This window comes from Dryobates pubescens, chromosome 29 (genome assembly GCF_014839835.1).
Source record: "Dryobates pubescens isolate bDryPub1 chromosome 29, bDryPub1.pri, whole genome shotgun sequence".
In the NCBI taxonomy this organism is placed as follows: Eukaryota; Metazoa; Chordata; class Aves; order Piciformes; family Picidae; genus Dryobates; species Dryobates pubescens.
This window is the reverse complement of record NC_071640.1, coordinates 11,380,091-11,397,633: the sequence shown is the minus strand read 5'-3', so window position 1 is coordinate 11,397,633 and position 17,543 is coordinate 11,380,091. Positions and strand designations below refer to the sequence as shown.

The 17,543-nt window shown below is 58.5% G+C and overlaps 1 protein-coding gene across 1 annotated transcript; it reads left to right on the top strand.

The window, feature by feature from the left end:
• The first annotated feature begins 4,455 nt into the window (after positions 1-4,455).
• On the top strand, positions 4,456-12,367 carry LOC104296982 (glutamine synthetase). Its single transcript, XM_054174411.1, has 7 exons — positions 4,456-4,499; positions 4,656-4,831; positions 5,378-5,539; positions 7,206-7,352; positions 8,226-8,353; positions 10,276-10,475; positions 12,034-12,367. Exons 2-7 carry the CDS (start codon positions 4,666-4,668, stop codon positions 12,353-12,355), a joined length of 1,125 nt encoding a protein of 374 aa, XP_054030386.1. The 5' UTR covers positions 4,456-4,499; positions 4,656-4,665; the 3' UTR covers positions 12,356-12,367.
• The last annotated feature ends 5,176 nt before the right edge of the window (positions 12,368-17,543 follow it).

Genomic DNA, 17,543 nt, shown 5'->3' with positions numbered 1-17,543 from the left:
GCATGCACCCACGGGCTGCTGTCACCCCTGCCACCCCTAAGCAGCTGTAAACAGAGGGTGTTTGCCCTGCTGGGGCCGGCTGGGCTTTGACCAGGTGAGGGATTATCGGTGTTTATTCTGTCTTCCCCTTGTGGCTATTTCGGTGCTCAGCGGTTCCAGCCGTTCAAGGAGGAGCAGGTGAGTACTAACACAGCCTGAGTCTGGGGTTGTTTCTCCACGGTCTTGAGCCCACTCCTGCTTTGGGATGTTTCTTCACACCTGGGCACATCCAGGAGGGAAGCTGGGAATAAAAGGAGGCTCTCCCATACCCAGCTGACTCAGAAGGGTGCAGGAACTTGGCTGAACCTTAGCATCTCACCTGAACTTTAGCATCTCACCTGAACATGCCGATGCTGGTCCTGCTGTCTGCTGTGAAGGGTGTGATACAGCAGGCTCTGCAGAGGTGCTCACTTCTTCCTGGGCTGGGTTTGTGATGATTCCCAAGGGCTGCAGGTCCATCTCTGTCCTCCCTGCTTTCCATGAAAGCTCAGCACCAGCCCCAAGAACGGGGCTCTGAGTTGAAGAAATCCCTGCTCACTGGAGGGGGAGGTTGGACTAGATGACCTTTAAATGTCCCTTCCAATGCAAATCACTCCATAATTCTATGGTCCCAGGGGCTCCAGTTCCCTGAGCAGGACAGAGATGGGTGCAGAGATGAGGGCCAAGGAACTCAGCAGAGCTGTGGACACCGCCGTGGCTCGTGCTGGCTCAGCGCCTGTTGCAACACCTCCGGGAAGTGCTGCTGCTGGGTTGCACACCCAGGGGCTTCCTCCTGTGCTGCCACCCTGCTTGGGGACAAATTCCAACCAGGAATGAGGAAATGCTGAGCTTTGCAACCATATTCATGGATGTGTCCCTAAAACACCTCAGAGAGGCAGGTGTCTGCCTTCAAGCTGCACCCCAGTTTCAGCTACAGGAGAGCTTGTTTGTCACCTGGGCAGCATCAAGGAGATGGGTGACACTAGGACTAGGACTAGGGGGGATGGATCCAAGCTAGAGGAGTAGAGGAGGAAAGAATTAGATTAGATGCTAGAAAGAAGTTCTTCCCCAAGAGGGTGGTGAGAGACTGGCACAAGTTGCCCAGGGAGGTGGTGGAAGCCTCATCCCTGGAGGTTGTTAAGGCCAGGCTGGATGTGGCTGTGAGCAACCTGCTGTAGTGTGAGGTGTCCCTGGCCATGGCAGGGGGGTTGGAAGGGGCTGAATCCTTGAGGTCCCTTCCAGCCCTGACAATTCAGTGATGCTGTGACACAGAGGAGACCTGAGTGGCTCTGCCAGTGCTGTTGTGGGGAACCTCGAGCACATTCCTGGGTGCCAAAGTCCTCTGGAGGAGCTCTGCTCGGGGCAGCGCCCATGGTCAGTGGCGTGGGTGACGTCCAGGCTGCCCACAGCCTGCTGCCATTGATGTCACCACCCGGGGATCAGAATTGCTAATTAGGTTTTGATTCTCTCTCTGCCAATCTCATTTCCTGGTTCTTGTGCAATCCTGGATGCTTTCGGGTTTCTTCCTGGTTGTTGATCTACCTGTGGGACCAAAACACCTTCAGAGGAAAAGCAGAGCTGGGGGTTTGGGGTCAGTGCCCAGCAAGGAGGTGTTGAGTGGGGAACAGTTTGAGGGTCTGCACCCAGCGAGCTGTCCAGGGCTGGGGTATCAACCAGAAGGAGGTTTGTTTAGCTGCTCTGGTGCAGATGTTCTATTGTTCTGCTGAAAATCATTCCCGGGGGTGAGTCAGACAGCCCAAGGCATGAGCCTGCCTTAAGGACACAGGGAATTAGCAAAACAATGGTTTGAAACAGGAGCAGGGCAGGTTTAGACTGGACAGTAGGAAGGAGTTCTTTACTATGAGGGTGGTGAGACACTGGAACAGGTTGCCCAGAGAAGTTGTGGATGCTTCATACAATCATGGAATTGTCAGGGTTGGAAGGGACCTCAAGGCTCAGCCAGTTCCAACCCCACTGCCATGGGCAGGGACACCTCACACTGCAGCAGGTTGCTCAGAGCCACATCCAGCCTGGCTGCAAACACCTCCAGGGATGAGGCTTCCACCACCTCCCTGGGCAGCCTGTGCCAGGCTCTCACCACCCTCATGGGGAACAACTTCTTCCTAACATCCAACCTGAATCTCCCCATTTCTAGCTTTGCTCCATTCCCCCCAGACCTACCACTATGGGGAATCATCCCTGGAAGTGTTTAAGGCCAGGCTGGATGAGGCTCTGAGCAAAACCTATGTGAGGTATCCCTGGCCATGGCAGGGGGGTTGGAACTGGATGATCTTTAAGGTCCCTTCCAACTCAAACCATTCCACGATTTTATGACAACCCCAAAGTGCTCTGGAGCTTGGTCCTGCTTTACAGACCTTTCTGCTCTTTTAACACTGAAAAATTGCTTAAAACTGAGGCTGGAGAACGGGGAAGCACTGGGCTGACTGGGCTTGCTGGGGGGTTGTTTGAAATCCTGCCCTCCTCCCAGGAAAACAAAACAAAACAGCAGGAGATAAGGGCCGGGAGGTGCCGGCGCAGGCTGTTTGCTTCTGTGCTGGCACAGCTGCGATCTGGCTACTCAGATGTGAGCCTTGTAACCCAGTGTCTATGGGAAACAGAGAAGGCAGAGGTCTGTTTAATTAATCTAATTGAGACTGGGGCTCGGCTCGACAGCTGGGAATTGCTGCTGTATAGAAACAATCTACTCCGGTTCGCTGCTGCTGGCTGAGGGCTTTTAGCTGACGGTAAAGCAGAGCAGAGCCGCGGCTGCTCCTGCGTGGTTTGGGTTTTAAAGTTGCTCGGCTGAGCTCTGGTGCTTGGAAATTGGGCTTCAGCTCAAGGGTTTGCAGAGGAAGGGGCTGGAGTTGGGGGTGTCAGTGTTCTCCCAGGAGCTCACCCCTCGGCCCTCAGCCTTCTGTGCCGTCCAGGTGCACAGGAGGCAAATGCAGCCTGGTGGCTGTGAGGGGATGAAGCTGGGCAGGCAGCAGCTGTCCCTGGGGTGTCCAGGACAGGATGCAGGGCCAGGGGTGGTGGTAGGGCTGTCAGGCATGCTGGGTGCCCCTGTCCCCAGGGATCTGTTTGCCTGTGTCCTCAGGGATCTGAGTGGCCCTATCCCCAGGGATCTGGGTGCTTGTGTCCCTAGCAATCTGAGTGCTCCTGTCCTCAGGGTTCTGGTTGCCCATGTCCCCAGGGATCTAGTTGCCTGTATCCCTAGAGATCTGGTTATGTCCCCAGGCATCTGGGTGCCCCTGCCCTCAGGGATCTTACTGCCCCTGTTCCCAGACATCTGGATACCCTGTCCCAAGGCATCTCACTGCTCATGTCCCCAGGCCAACCACCTAGCCCAATCTATTCCCAGGCATCACACCTCCACAGGGTCCCAGTTTGGATTTTGGGGGATCCAGGGGGAGGAGGCCATGCCAGCCTCACCAGCTCCACGCCCCACAGCAGGCCTGGGGAGCAAAACACCCACTCATGTGCAAGAAGGCAACTCTGCAAAAACCAAGTGCCAAGAGAGAGGACACCTGCAGCATGGGGGAAGGAGGTGATAAATCATGCTTTCAATTGTGGAATCATTTTGGTTGGAAAAGACCTTCAAGATCATCAAGTCCAACCATTAACCCAGTACTGCCAGGTCACCACTAACCCATGGCTCTCAGCAGCACATCTACAGAGCTTTAAACCCATTCGCTGATGGAGACTCCACCTCTGCCTGAGGCAGCCTGCTCCAGGGCTTGACAACCCTTTTGGGGAAGAAATTGCTCCTGATGTCCAACCTAAACCCCCCCTGGTTCAATTTCAGGCTATTTCCTCTCTTTCTTCAACCTGATACTAGAGAGAAGAGACCAACCCCCACCTCACTGCAACCTCCTTTCAGGTTGCTGTCGAGAGTGACGAAGTCTCCCCTCAGCCTCCTTTTCTCCAGGATGAACAAACCTCAGCTGCTCCTCCCCAGCCCTGTTCTCCAGACCCTTCCCCAGCTTCATTGCCCTTCTCTGGGCATGCTCCAGCTTTTCAACGTCCTTCTTGCAGTGAGGGCCTCAAAATCGAACCCAGTATTCGAGGTGTGGCCTCACCATTGCTGAGCACCGGGGCACAACCGCTGCCCTGGCCACGCTGTTCACACCATTGCTCATCCGAGCCAGGATGCTGGTGGCCTCTTGGCCACAGGGCACACAGCGGCCCCTGCCCAGCCGGCGATGCCCAGTCCCTGCTATCTGCCCATCCAAAGCCGTTCTCCCTCCAGTCACCGGCGGCTGTCAATGAGGAGATGTCTCAGCCGTGCGCCACTCACCCTTCCCAGCCCGGCCCAGCCCCGCCAGCCCTTCCCCGCCGCTGTTGCCGGGGCGGGGGCGGAGCGCGGCGCCGCCGGGGCCGCCCCGGGGCGGGCGCGGGCTGCTATAAAGTGCGGCGGGAGCCGTCGCGGGGCTCGTTGGGGCCGGTGAGCGCTGGGAGCGTGGGTTCGAGTCCCGCAGTGGAAGGTCCGCGGCGGGGTCAGAGTGGGCGGGGGGGGGGTGTTTGGGGAGAGACGTTTTAGGGGGAGGGGTGGTTTTGGGAGGAGGTGTTTTGGGGAGGAAGTTGTTTGTAGCTGGACGGGGGCGAAGGGGCTGAGGATGCTGACCTGCGGGCTCTGGCAGGGCCGTCGCCATGTCGGTGTCGCACAGCTCCAGGCTGAACAAGCTGGTGCGGGAGCAGTACATGAAGCTGCCCCAGGACGGGCTGGTGCAGGTCACCTACGTCTGGATCGATGGCAGCGGCGAGGGGGTGCGCTGCAAGACCAGGACCCTCGATAAGGAGCCCAAGAGCATCGAAGGTAACGCCACAGCTTCACCCCGCAGACGGTGGGTGGCATGGTGCCAGGGGCCCAAGCCTGGCTGGAGAGAAGCTGTGGGGTACTTTGGGTGGTGGGAGTTGGTGCTTCTCTTCCTGGTGGTGGGACACCCGCCGCGGTTGTCTCGCCGGGCTCTATCCGGCGGCAGGTAAATATCTGTCCCGCATCACTGCGGTTTGCTTAATCCCTAAGCGCTGTCATTAGTGCTGGGTGGAGAGGGCAGGAGAGGAGGAGATCCTCGCCCCTTTCCACTGGGCAAACAGGCATGGAGAAGTGTTGGCATCCGGATGGGGTTTGGCAGAGGGAGCTGAAGTGGTCAGGGCCGATCCTGCCTGTGGCCCGATGGTGCTGAGGGGGTGAGCACACTGAACTCCAGGGATAGGCAAGAAAACCTTTGTGGCCATCATCCCAAGGCACTTGGTGCCCTCTGGGTACTCCATCCTGGGTCTAAGCCACTGACACCACAATCCATATGAGAGAGACATTTTCCCAATCCTGCTACTTTCTCTGTCCCCTGCTGCCTTGCAGACGTCCCTGAGTGGAATTTCGATGGCTCCAGCACGGCACAGGCTGAGGGCTCCAACAGCGACATGTTCCTGGTGCCTGTCCGCATGTTCAGGGACCCTTTTTGTCTGGACCCCAACAAGCTGGTGCTCTGCGAAGTGCTGAAGTACAACAGGAAACCTGCAGGTGAGCACCTCCAGCACACAGTCCCCAGCTCCCAGGGGCTGCCCCCTCAGTATTTAAGGTACCATCTCTCCAAGGAGCTGCTTGTTCTGAGCCGCTGGCACTGGGGAGCGCCTGGCCCGAGGCTCCAGGATTCAAGCAGTGCTGGTGGATGTTGCTTGCAGGAACCTGTTCTAGTGGTGCAGGGCGAGGTGCAGAGACGTGGAGCAAGCAGCCCTTGCCAACTCGAGTGTGCCGAAGGCAGCACCTGGGTTCCGAGCCTCGGCACGCCCAGCCCCCAGGGCTTGCCATGGGGGATCCGGAGCTGGAAGTGGCAGCAAGGTTTAACGTGCCAGGTCATGGCTGCTCTCCTCGCTGACGGGTGGCTGCAGAAAAGGAGGGAGAAGGTGCTGCTGTGGCGTGGGCTGGCTCGGGGTGACCTTCTGCAAGCGACTCCGGAGCGAGCTGGCGCTTGGCCTTATCGCTGCAGGCAGAAGGCTGTGGTCCCGGTGTCTGTCCAGTCTGTCTGATAAAGCCACAGACAGAGGAGGGGGAGCTGGTTTGCAGGAACTCTGCCGGGCTCTTTGCCGGCCAAGAGCCGGTGATTTGCCGGAAAAGTGGAGCCACGTCCCTGCAGGGGGCGTGGGGGGAGGGGGCCGGCATCCGCAGGGTCATGCACACATCTGCTGCGAGAGGAGAGGCTGCGGGCAGCGATGGTGAAAGAGGGAGCTGGTTCCTCTTTAGACAGTGTCATGCCTTTTGTGGGGGGAGAGTCTGGGTTTGGATTCCTGCTCAGCAGCTCCTCTGCCAGAGCGATTTGTAATGAGAGTCCCTGGCCCCGGAGCTCCTGGGGCTGGAGCTGGGACACAGAGCTCAGCCTGGAGCCCCGTGGACAAGAGGGGTGCTCCCTCCAGCTCTGCCCAGGGTAGGAACATCCATGGATGTTAAGGGCTCTGTTGGGGAATTGCCTCCCCACTTCTCCTATTGCAAGGGAGATGTCACTGCCCCTCTCCAGCCCCAGGAGCTGCTCTGGGGTACTTTATTGGGATCCAGAAGCAAAATTTGCAGCCCAGAGGCTGCTGGTCCTTGTGACAACAGTTTTTCAGCTCTTTTTGCCTGCTGTTCTAGTCCAGGTTCTCATTCCCCTTGCCTCACATGTTGTCCCATGATAGAAGAAGGGTCCTCTATCTGCCTGGCAAAGCCCCCATTGCCCTGAGCACCATGAATGACCAAGTCAGGGCCAGCTGGGATGCAAACCAAACCATGGGCCTGGAGAAAGATGAGCATAATTAAGCTGAGGCTCATAGAAAGAGGATGGGGGTGAAGTAGTGATGGGAGATGTATAGACCCTGTTTCCAGATCTGCTGGATGCCTGTAGGACAGGGCTGGGGAATGGCTCCTGGTGTCTCAGTGTGTAAGAGGAGGATGTCCATGGACTATCAGTGGAGGTTTGGGCAGGAGGCCAATTAAACCTCCATGGCCTGATGCTATGGTGATGGAATAGCTCTGCAAGGAGGAAACTGTTGTGCAGGGAGCATTGCAGGAAGAGAGAATTCTCTCTCCAGTTTACTTAAGGCTTCTGTAGGAAGCACTTGGCAGAGGTGGAGTCTTGAGCTCTGACTGGGATGGATCAGAGGATGGTGGATGCCTGCCCATAACATGGGTCTAATTTGGACCTCTTTGCTCCCAGAGACCAACCTGAGGCACACATGCAAGAAGGTCATGGACTTGGTTAAGGACAGCCACCCCTGGTTCGGGATGGAGCAGGAGTACACGCTACTGGGCATCAACGGCCACCCCTACGGCTGGCCTGACAACGGCTTTCCCGGCCCACAGGGTGAGTGCTCCCTCCCTTCCCCAGCCCAGGTTCTCCCCTCAGTTCCCACCCTGCTGCCTGGAGGGTGCCACTCACCTAATGCAAAGCCTGCTCCCCAGCCTCGGGTGCAGCTTTCCCATCGTGGCTGCCACCAGGCAGGAGCTAGGATGAGGCTGGGAGCTGTTTGTTGACAGCACTGGTGCCCTGTGGCTCGCAGGAGCTGGCACTGCCACCCCCACCAGACCTTGGCTGCACAAACAGCTCAGCTGCATGACTTGTTTGGCAAGAGCTGGAGAAACCTCCTCCTCATGGCTGTTTGGAAAGGTTCAGCACACTGTGCCCTTCTGCAGCACGGAGTGAGCCCCAAGCACCTTCTGCTGCCTCCTGGGAGAGGGCCAGGGGTTTCCCAACCTGACTGCATCAGCCTTTGGTGGGGACCAGCTCTTTCAACATCTCCCTTCCCCGAGGCAAGGAGCAGATCTTCCTCTGACCTGCCTGAATGAGGAAGAGCTGTGTAAAGCCTCAGTGAGCTGAATTTCCTGGCCATGAACAATGCCAACTTGTCAGAGCAATCTTGGATGCTTGATGTGCTCCGAGGGTCAGCGAGGTGCCTGAGGGCAGAGCAAGCCAACCTCTCCTTATCTTCTGGCCACCTCCCAGCTGATGTGTTACAAGTCCTGTTTAACTGCCTAGATAAGGCTGAGGTTCCACAGCTGAACTGCTGCTCGTGCTGCTGGTGCTAGAGCAGGGGTTGGTGGATTGATGCCTCATGGAATTAAATGGTGTTACACTCCCATAAATCCTCTGCAGGTGTTGGCTGGCACCTGGCAGGGGTGGGATTATGCTGCAGTGCTGTCATTGCTCCCAAAAGCTTTACTCCTCTTTCCTTTCCAGGCCCCTACTACTGTGGGGTTGGAGCAGACAAGGTGTATGGGCGTGACATTGTGGAGTCCCACTACAAGGCCTGTCTCTATGCAGGGGTGAAGATCTGTGGCACCAATGCAGAGGTGATGCCCTCCCAGGTATGTGTGGACAGTGTGTAAACTGGACAGTGCACTAAAAGGCATTTGTTCCTACATGGACAGCTCCTGTTTCACTGATGGATGTGAGTTACCATGAGGCTGGAACAAGCCAGCAACTCCAGGATGCCAAATCCAGGCACTCCTTACAGTTCATCTCAGTGGGAGCAGTGGCACTGCTAGGAGGCCAGTGTGCAAGGTTGGAGAGCAGGGAGCTGGGGTGGTTTAGTCTGGAGAAAAGGAGCCTGAGGGGAGATTTCACTGCTCTCTACAACTCCCTGAAAAGAGGTCATTGTGAGCTGGGTGTTGCTCTCTTCTCCCAAGTAGCAAGTGATAGGACAAGAGGGAGTGGCCTCAGCTTGAGATTGGGTGGTAAGAAAATTTTTTGTCCCTGATAGGGTTATCAGATGCTGGAACAGGCTGCCCGGGGAGGTGGTGCAGTCTCCATCCCTGGAGGTGTTTAAAAGCCCTTTGGTTGTGGTGCTTGGGAATATGGCTCAGTGGTGGACTTGGTAGAGTAGGGTTAACAGCTGGACTCGATCCTGAAGCTCTCTTCCAACCTAAACTGTTCTGTGATTCCCAGTGTGAGAATCCCTGTTCTTTGGGGCAGGAGAAGTGAAATCACAGCTGAGGCAAACTGAAGGAGAGCTCCTTGCAGAGCTGAGCCTGAGCTCTGGCAGCCATGTGGAGCTGGATGCTCCCCTGCGCTGTCCTCCCTCCACACAGCAGGGTACAGGAAACAGCATGAGCCAGGATGAGCTGTGGGAGCACCGTGTGGAGTATTGGGTGCCTGTCCTCTGCCCCTCCACCCCAGAAGCTGGGAAGCTGAGTGGGACATGGCCTTGGGGAGTAGCTGGGGAGGGGGGGATTTGGGTTTATTCAGGAGTTAGCTGAAGGCAGCCCCTGATTGCATTAGTGAGTGGCCAGACTGAACGACGGCAGCTTGGCCCCGCAGCCATGAGTGGCTGGCTCCCTATTGCTGATGTGGCAGTGATAAGCAGGGGGCTTATCTGCAGGATGGTTGAGGCAGGGCTTTTAACGACCCTGCTGTTTGCCATGGCTTTTCTAGGGTCCTTCCTGGTGACTTTCTGCATCCTGGGCTCAGGCTCAGCCAAGCTGTGCCACCAGCCGTTGAATGTGTCACGCTCTGCTTAGTCACTGGGGGTGGCACAACCCTGGCTCCAGCCAGGGAAGGAACAATCCAGGCTCCTTGTTTGTCTCCTGCCCTGTTTGCAGTGTGGGTTGGGGAATCAGTATTCAGTCTGGAGAAGAGAAGGCCCCAGGGAGATCTTAGAGTGTTTCTTTAGTACCTGAAGGGGCTCCAGGAGAGCTGGGGAGGGACTTTTGACAGGGGTTGGAAGTGACAGGACAAGGGACAATGGCTTTGAGCTGGGAGAGGGGAGATTGAGACTGGAGAGGAGGAAGAAATTGTTGAGAGTGAGGGTGGGGAGACTCTGGAACAGGTTGCCCAGGAAGGCTGTGGTTGTCCCCTTCCTGGGGGTGTTCAAGGCCATGTTGGATGAGGCCCTGAGCAAGCTGGGCTGGTGGGAGGTGTCCCTGCCCATGGCAGGGGGTTGGAACTGGATGATCTTTGGGGTGCCTTCCAACCCAACCCATTCTATGACTCTATACAGGATCCTCCACACCAGCAGCTCCAGCACCATCCTTTAAGGCAGGTGCGGTGCTTATTTACCTCAGTTTGGATTTAACCCCGCTCTGATCTGCTCGATTTGGTCACGAGCAGTTCAATCCCATTTAGCTTCCCAAAGCTCTCCTGTCACTTACCTTGGGGGTTCCTCTGCCCCCTTGATGGTTCCCAAGGGACAAAGCTCAGCCACGCCCCAGGCTGGCAGCCCTCACTGCGGGGTGGCTGGGGACACATGAACCTGCCCATCCTCACTGCTGCAGCCTCTTCTCCTTTCCAGTGGGAATTCCAGGTGGGGCCATGTGAAGGCATCGAGATGGGAGACCACCTGTGGATGGCGCGGTTCATCCTCCACCGCGTCTGCGAGGACTTCGGGGTCGTGGCTACGCTGGACCCCAAACCCATGACTGGCAACTGGAACGGCGCTGGGTGCCACACCAACTACAGCACCGAGGAGATGCGGAGGGAAGGAGGTCTCAAGTGAGTCCAGGCAGCTGCTCCTGAGGGGCTTGGGGTGTCCTTGGCCATGTGGCAGCAACCTCTGCCTCGGGGGGTGGTGTGTGCATCCCCAGCCCCCTGTGCCCGTGCCTGGGGGTGTGTGTGTGTGTGTGCATCCCCACCCCCAGTGCCCGTGCCTGGGGTGTGTGTGTGTGTGTGTGCATCCCCAGCCCCTGTGGCCGTGCCTGTGTGTGTGTGTGCATCCCCAGCCCCTGTGCCCGTGCCTGGGTGTGTGTGTGTGTGTGTGTGTGTGTGTGCATCCCCAGCCCCTGTGCCCATGCCTCTGTGTGTGTGTGTGTGTGTGCATCCCCAGCCCCTGTGCCCGTGCCTGGGGGGTGTGTGTGTGCATCCCCACCCCCAGTGCCCGTGCCTGGGGTGTGTGTGTGTGTGTGTGCATCCCCAGCCCCTGTGGCCGTGCCTGTGTGTGTGTGTGCATCCCCAGCCCCCTGTGCCCGTGCCTGGGGGTGTGTGTGTGTGTGTGCATCCCCACCCCCAGTGCCCGTGCCTGTGTGTGTGTGTGCATCCCCAGCCCCTGTGCCCGTGCCTGGGTGTGTGTGTGTGTGTGTGCATCCCCAGCCCCTGTGCCCGTGCCTGGGTGTGTGTGTGTGTGTGCATCCCCACCCCCAGTGCCCGTGCCTGGGGGTGTGTGTGTGTGTGCATCCCCAGCCCCCTGTGCCCGGGGGGGTGTGTGTGTGTGTGTGTGTGTGCATCCCCACCCCCAGTGCCCATGCCTGGGTGTGTGTGTGTGTGTGCATCCCCAGCCCCTGTGCCCGTGCCTGGGGGGTGTGTATGTGCATCCCCACCCCCAGTGCCCGTGCCTGGGTGTGTGTGTGTGTGTGCATCCCCAGCCCCCTGTGCCCATGCCTGGGGGGTGTGTGTGTGCGTGCGCATCCCCAGCCCCTGTGCCTGGGTGTGTGTGTGTGTGTATGTGCATCCCCACCCCCAGTGCCCGTGCCTGGGTGTGTGTGTGTGTGTGTGTGTGTGCATCCCCACCCCCTGTGCCTGGGGGGGTGTGTGTGTGTGTGCATCCCTACCCCTTGTGCCTGTGCCTGGAGGGTGGGTGTGTGTGCATCCCAGCCCCCTGTGCCTGGGGGGGGGTGTGTGTGTGTGCATCCCCACCCCCTGTGCCTGGGGGTGTGTGTGTGTGTGCATCCCTACCCCTTGTGCCTGTGCCTGGAGGGTGGGTGTGTGTGCATCCCAGGCCCCTGTGCCCATGCCTGGCTGGGGGGTGTGTGTGTGCATCCCCACCCTCTGTGCCTGGGGAGGGGGTGTGTGTAACACCTCCACCCCCTGTGCCTGGAGTGTGTGCATCCCTACCACTGTGTCGGGGGGTGTGCGACCCCCTGTGCCTTTCTGGTTTCACCAGGCAGGGCTGGGGCTGCCCCAGCTCAGTTTAGTTTGAAAGCAGCAGGTTTGGGAGAGCGTCCCCTGGGCTGTTGCCACTGCACAGAGGGTGGCAGGGGGCTGCCTTTTGGGGGAACACCTTCCACACACACACACCCCCAGAGGGGCAAACCCGAGCCGCCCTCCTCTGCCGCAGGCACATCGAAGCTGCCATCGAGAAGCTGAGCAGGCGCCACGACTACCACATCTGCGTGTACGACCCGCGGGGCGGCAGGGACAACTCCCGGCGCCTCACCGGCCACCACGAGACCTCCAACATCTTCGAGTTCTCGGCGGGGGTGGCCAACCGCGGCGCCAGCATCCGCATCCCGCGCCAGGTCGGCCAGGACGGCTGCGGCTACTTCGAGGACCGGCGGCCGGCCGCCAACTGCGACCCCTACGCCGTCACCGAGGCCATCATGAGGACCACGGTGCTGAACGAGAGCGGGGTGGAGACCAAGGACTACGCTGCCCGCTGAGCGCCGCCCCCCCGGGGGGTTGGGTGGAGGTTTCTGTTTCTACACTAAGCTTCTCCCGTGGGATTTTGTGCCTCGGCTGCGAGCTCAGACTCTTTAGGAACCTGGCTTCTGGTGTTGTGAAACGTGGCCTTAGAAGTATCTATAAATAGCTATATTTGATAGCCAGAGGGAGGGTCTCAATCTGGTGGGTTTTTTTTTCCTCAGCCACTGTTGGTTTGGGTTTGCTTTTGCTTCGGTTTGTTGTTGGTTTTTTTTGCCCCCCTGGTTTTAGGCTGGCTGAGGGGAGGTTGATTTGGTTTTGTTCTTGGTTTTAGGCTGTCTAAGGGGAGGTGGTTTTGGTTGGTTCTGGTTTTTGGTTTGTTGTTTTGGGTTGTTTTTAACCCTTGGATTGCATTTCCTTCCTGATGGACTTTTACACTGTGATGTACATAGATTCCCTATGTGGAAGGCTGCTGCAGCTGCTGCTGTTTGCCCCTGGGGGAGGGTGGGTGCCTTATTTCCATCTCTCTGTTGCAAGGAAGTGATAATAAATGTCCAGGCTGCGTGGCAGCTGGGTTATGCTGCGCTGGAGGTGCTCCTCTGTAGGTCCTGCAGCTCCGTGGGGGATTTAATGTGGCTCTTGCTGATGGGTTGCAGCCATCAAACGGCCTGCAGCAGCCCTGGAGGAGTGGAGATTCATAGAATGGTTTGGGTTGGAAGGGACCTCAATAGTCATCCAGTTCCAAATACCCTCCCCCCAGCCCAGCTTGCTCAAGGCCTCATCCAGCCTGGCCTTGAACACATCCAGGGAGGGAGCAGGCACAGCCTCCCTGGGCAGCCTGTGCCAGAGTCTCCCCACTCTCACTCTCAACAATTTCTTCCCAATCTCCAGTTTCAATCTCCCCTCTTCCAGCTCAAAGCCATTGCCCCTTGTCTTATCTCTACAAGCCCTTGTAAGATGTCTCCCTAGCTTTCTTGTAGCCCCCTTCAGATGCTGGAAGGCCACCCTAAGGTCTCCCTGGAGCCTTCTCCAGGATGAACAGCCTCAACTCTGCCCATCCTCTCCAGCCCTCCGATCACCTTTGTGGCCTCTTCTGGAGCCCCTCCAGCAGTTCCATGTCCTCCTCCTGCTGGGAGCACCAGAACTGGATGCAGCACTCCAGGTGGGGCCTCATGAGAGCAGAGCAGAGGGGGAGAATCACCTCATTCATCTCGGGGCAGGTGCCTGGGGCTGCCTTGCCTGGTTTGCTGGTGGCCCAGAGGCCATCTCCTTCCATCGTGATCCCCTGCAAGGCAAACAGAGCGGCAGAGGCTGAGCAAACAGCCGCGGGGGCAGCAGCTGGCGGTGTTTACACAGGGTGTGTGCTGATGACTCGGCAAAGAGCCCTGCTGGGCACAGCCAGCAGCAGCCTCCCCTCCAGGGACATCCTCGGGGGAGGGAGGGGAGCCCCCCTGCGCAGGGACATCCCCTGCTGCACCTCTGGGCCATGCCACTGCAGGGACGTGGAGCAGCTCCTTGGGCTGGAATCTCTCTTTCCAAGGTGGAGGGAGGGTTCTAGATTTTTATTCACAGCATGAGACTCCCAGGCAGGGCATTGCCAGGTAGGTGTGGTGTAAACCCCTCCTTGCTCTCTACATTGTGTTTGAGCCTCTTGGCTCCTCGCTCCACAAAGGACATGGAGGTGCTGGAGCATGTCCAGGGGAGGGCCTGGAGAACAGAGCTGGGGAGGAGCAGCTGAGAGACCTGGGGGTGTATAGCCTGGAGAAGAGGAGGCTGAGGGGAGACCTCTTTGCTCTCTACAGCTCCCTGAAAGGAGGCTGCAGTGAGGTGGGGTTGGTCTCTTCTCCCTAGTACCATCTGATAGGATGAGAGGCAATGGCCTGGAATTGTGCCAGGGAAAGGTTAGGTTGAAGATTGGGAGAAAATTCTTTGCAGCAGGAGTGGTCAGGGGTTGGCACAGGCTGCCCAGGGAGGTGCTGGAGTCCCCATCCCTGGAGGTGTTCAAGAAACATGGCCATGGTGTGTTGGGACATGGTTTAATGGCCATGGTGGTGTTGGGTTGGTGGTTGGACTGGATGACCTTAGAGGTCTTTTCCATGATTCAGGGGCCCAGGCCTTTGGAGTGCCTCCATGCTGAAGCTGTGGGGAGGAGCTGGATGCAAGCACAGGGGACAGCTTTCCAGGCCCAGGAACACCCTGAACAGGCAGGTCAGATCCCTGGGAAAGACCTGCAGGATGTGACCCAGTTGCAGTCACCCCCAGGTGGGGTTGCCTAGAGCGAGGGAAGCAGCAGCATGAGCAGCCAGGGGACATCAGGTCCACTTCAGTGCAGCCATGGGGATTATGAAACTGGTTTTGTTTATCTTTGAGGCTGATGCAGGTGAGAAGCTGAAAGGGAGGACCTGAGCTCCCTCCTGAAGGTGATGGTGCTGCCAGCAGAGTGAGGGCAGCTGGAACTGGGAGGTGGCTGTGCCCATGTCAGACAGCCATGAGTCCTCTGGGTCTCTGAGCTGCTGAAAAACAAATGCAGCCCAGTCCCCACCCTGGGAAGGACAAATTCTCCTTCTAGTAAATGCTGTTCAGGATGTTTCATGTTTCCCATCAAAGCCACCCTGCTGTCTTGTTTCCTCTGATGGCTTTCATGGGTAATTTGAGCACTGGGACAGCGACTGCTGGATGCAGCTGGAAAATCCATAAAGGACTAAATCTGGAGCAGGAAGAGTGATGGTTGTGTCCCCAGCTGAACCAGTGGCTTAAAGTGCCTCAGATTTCCTGGTGTGCTGTGCAGCCCTTCTGCATCTGGGAATTGTGTTTTGGGGAATCCCTGTAGCCAGCATGCAAATATCTTTGGCTGGCCACAGCACTGTGCTGCCTCCAACCACTTTGGACCTGCCCTTGGGTCTCACTGGGTGGGATTTCCCCTCCTGGGTGATTTCTCTTTTACAGAGGACTTTCCTCTTCGGTGGAGGGCAGTGAAGCTCCAGGGAAAATCCCAGGATTTGTATGCAGGAGCTTTTCCCTGAGCTGGAATCAGCCCTGGTCACCATTCACTGGGGCTGCTGCCTGCTGCTCTCCTTGGGGCTGGAGTTGCTGCATCTGTGGACACTTCCATGCTGCCCAATCATAGAATCAATCAGGTTGGAAAAGACCTCAAAGATCATCAAGTCCAAGCTGTCACCCAACACCTCCTGACTACTAAACCATGGCTCCAAGTGCCACATCCAATCCCCTCTTGAACACCTCCAGGGATGGGGACTCCACCACCTCCCTGGGCAGCACATCCCAATGGCCAATCTCTCTCTCTGGGAAGAACTTTCTCCTCACCTCCAGTGTAAACCTCCCCTGGCACAGCTTGAGACTGTGTCCTCTTGTTCTGGTGCTGCTTGCCTGGGAGAAGAGACCAACCCCCACCTGGCTACAACCTCCCTTCAGGTAGTTGTAGACAGCAATAAGAGATCATCTTGCTTATGCATTTTGAGGTCAAAATGGGCCAGAAACTGTATGTCAGTGTTGGGTTTTCCTCCTACAGCAGGAGTGATTCCCATCACCAGGGCCTGCAGCAGGGCAATGAGGACACAGCCAAGTTCCCCCTCCCTGTCAGTGCTTTTTTAGAAACAGGACCTTTGTCAGCCATCTCCTGTGGGAGTTTTCTTTCAGCATTGCTGTTTGCTGCTGTCAAAAGGAGGCTTCTTGGGTTCAGCCAGTGGAGCAGGTGCTGGGGATGGAGCTGACCCTTGGGCTGGGGCTCTGGGCTGTGTGGGGGAGATGGTGTCCCTGTCCCCATCTAAGGGTTGGATGGTGCTGGGAGGAGAGGCACCAGCATCATAGATCACAGAACTGTTTTGGCTGGAAGAGACCTGTAAGAGCACCAAGTCCAACTGTTAACCCAGCACTGCCAGGTCACCTCTAAACCGTAGAATCAGAATTGTCAGGGTTGGAAGGGACCTCAGGGATCATCTAGTTCCAACCCCCATGCTCTGGGCAGGGACACCTCACACTACAGCAGGTTCTTCAGAGCCACATCCAGCCTGGCTGTCAAAACCTCCAAGGATGAGGCTGCCACCACCTCTCTGGGCAACCTGTGCCAGTGTCTCACCACCCTTGTGGTGGAAAACCACCTCCCTACAGCTCTTTTCAATCCCTCCAGGGATGGACACTCCACCACTGCCCTAGGCAGCCTGGTCCAGGTCTTGGTGCTGGGCTGCAACGGCTGGGAGCAGTGCTGGGACCTCACATGGAATCCTTCCCAGTGAGGCTGCTGGGGCACAAGCTGCTGCAGTTTGGGTAATGGTTCTCAAGGGTTTTCCTGAGGGAGCATCCCCAAGGGCCCTGTGTTGGGGGAGGACAGGTCTGACCCCTTGCAGCCCCTTGCTGGGGTCCTGGCTGGAGCTGTGCTGCATCCTGCAGAGCTGCGGGGTGGCAGGTCCCGGGGCTGGGGAGCAGGAGGGGTGGCAGGTCCCGGGGCTGGGCAGCAGGAGGGGTGGCAGGTCCCGGGGCTGGGCAGCAGGCGGGGTGGCAGGTCCCGGGGCTGGGGAGCAGGAGGGGTGGCAGGTCCCGGGGCTGGGCAGCAGGCAGGGTGGCAGGTCCCGGGGCTGGGCAGCAGGCGGGGTGGCAGGTCCCGGGGCTGGGCAGCAGGAGGGGTGGCAGGTCCCGGGGCTGGGCAGCAGGCAGGGTGGCAGGTCCCGGGGCTGGGCAGCAGGCAGGGTGGCAGGTCCCGGGGCTGGGCAGCAGGAGGGGTGGCAGGTCCCGGGGCTGGGCAGCAGGCAGGGTGGCAGGTCCCGGGGCTGGGCAGCAGGAGGGGTGGCAGGTCCCGGGGCTGGGCAGCAGGCAGGGTGGCAGGTCCCGGGGCTGGGCAGCAGGAGGGGTGGCAGGTCCCGGGGCTGGGCAGCAGGAGGGGTGGCAGGTCCCGGGGCTGGGGAGCAGGAGGGGTGGCAGGTCCCGGGGCTGGGCAGCAGGCAGGGTGGCAGGTCCCGGGGCTGGGCAGCAGGCGGGGTGGCAGGTCCCGGGGCTGGGCAGCAGGAGGGGTGGCAGGTCCCGGGGCTGGGCAGCAGGAGGGGTGGCAGGTCCCGGGGCTGGGGAGCCAGAAGGAGGTTTGGGGTCTGGAGTTGCTCCCTGGGGGGTTGCTGCCCTCCTCAGGCACAGCCACACGGAGCAGGACTGTGCTTGGCCCTGCTTGCCCCGGCCGGGAGGAGAAGGTTGGCTGAAGCC

Bases quoted from the DNA above. Each gene is read 5' to 3' on its own strand.
- LOC104296982 (XM_054174411.1), top strand. From the start codon at position 4,666: ATGTCGGTGTCGCACAGCTCCAGGCTGAACAAGCTGGTGCGGGAGCAG. The intron at 7,353-8,225 runs GTGAGTGCTCCC...TTTCCTTTCCAG, and splicing joins CGGCTTTCCCGGCCCACAGG to GCCCCTACTACTGTGGGGTT. The intron at 8,354-10,275 runs GTATGTGTGGAC...TCTCCTTTCCAG, and splicing joins CAGAGGTGATGCCCTCCCAG to TGGGAATTCCAGGTGGGGCC.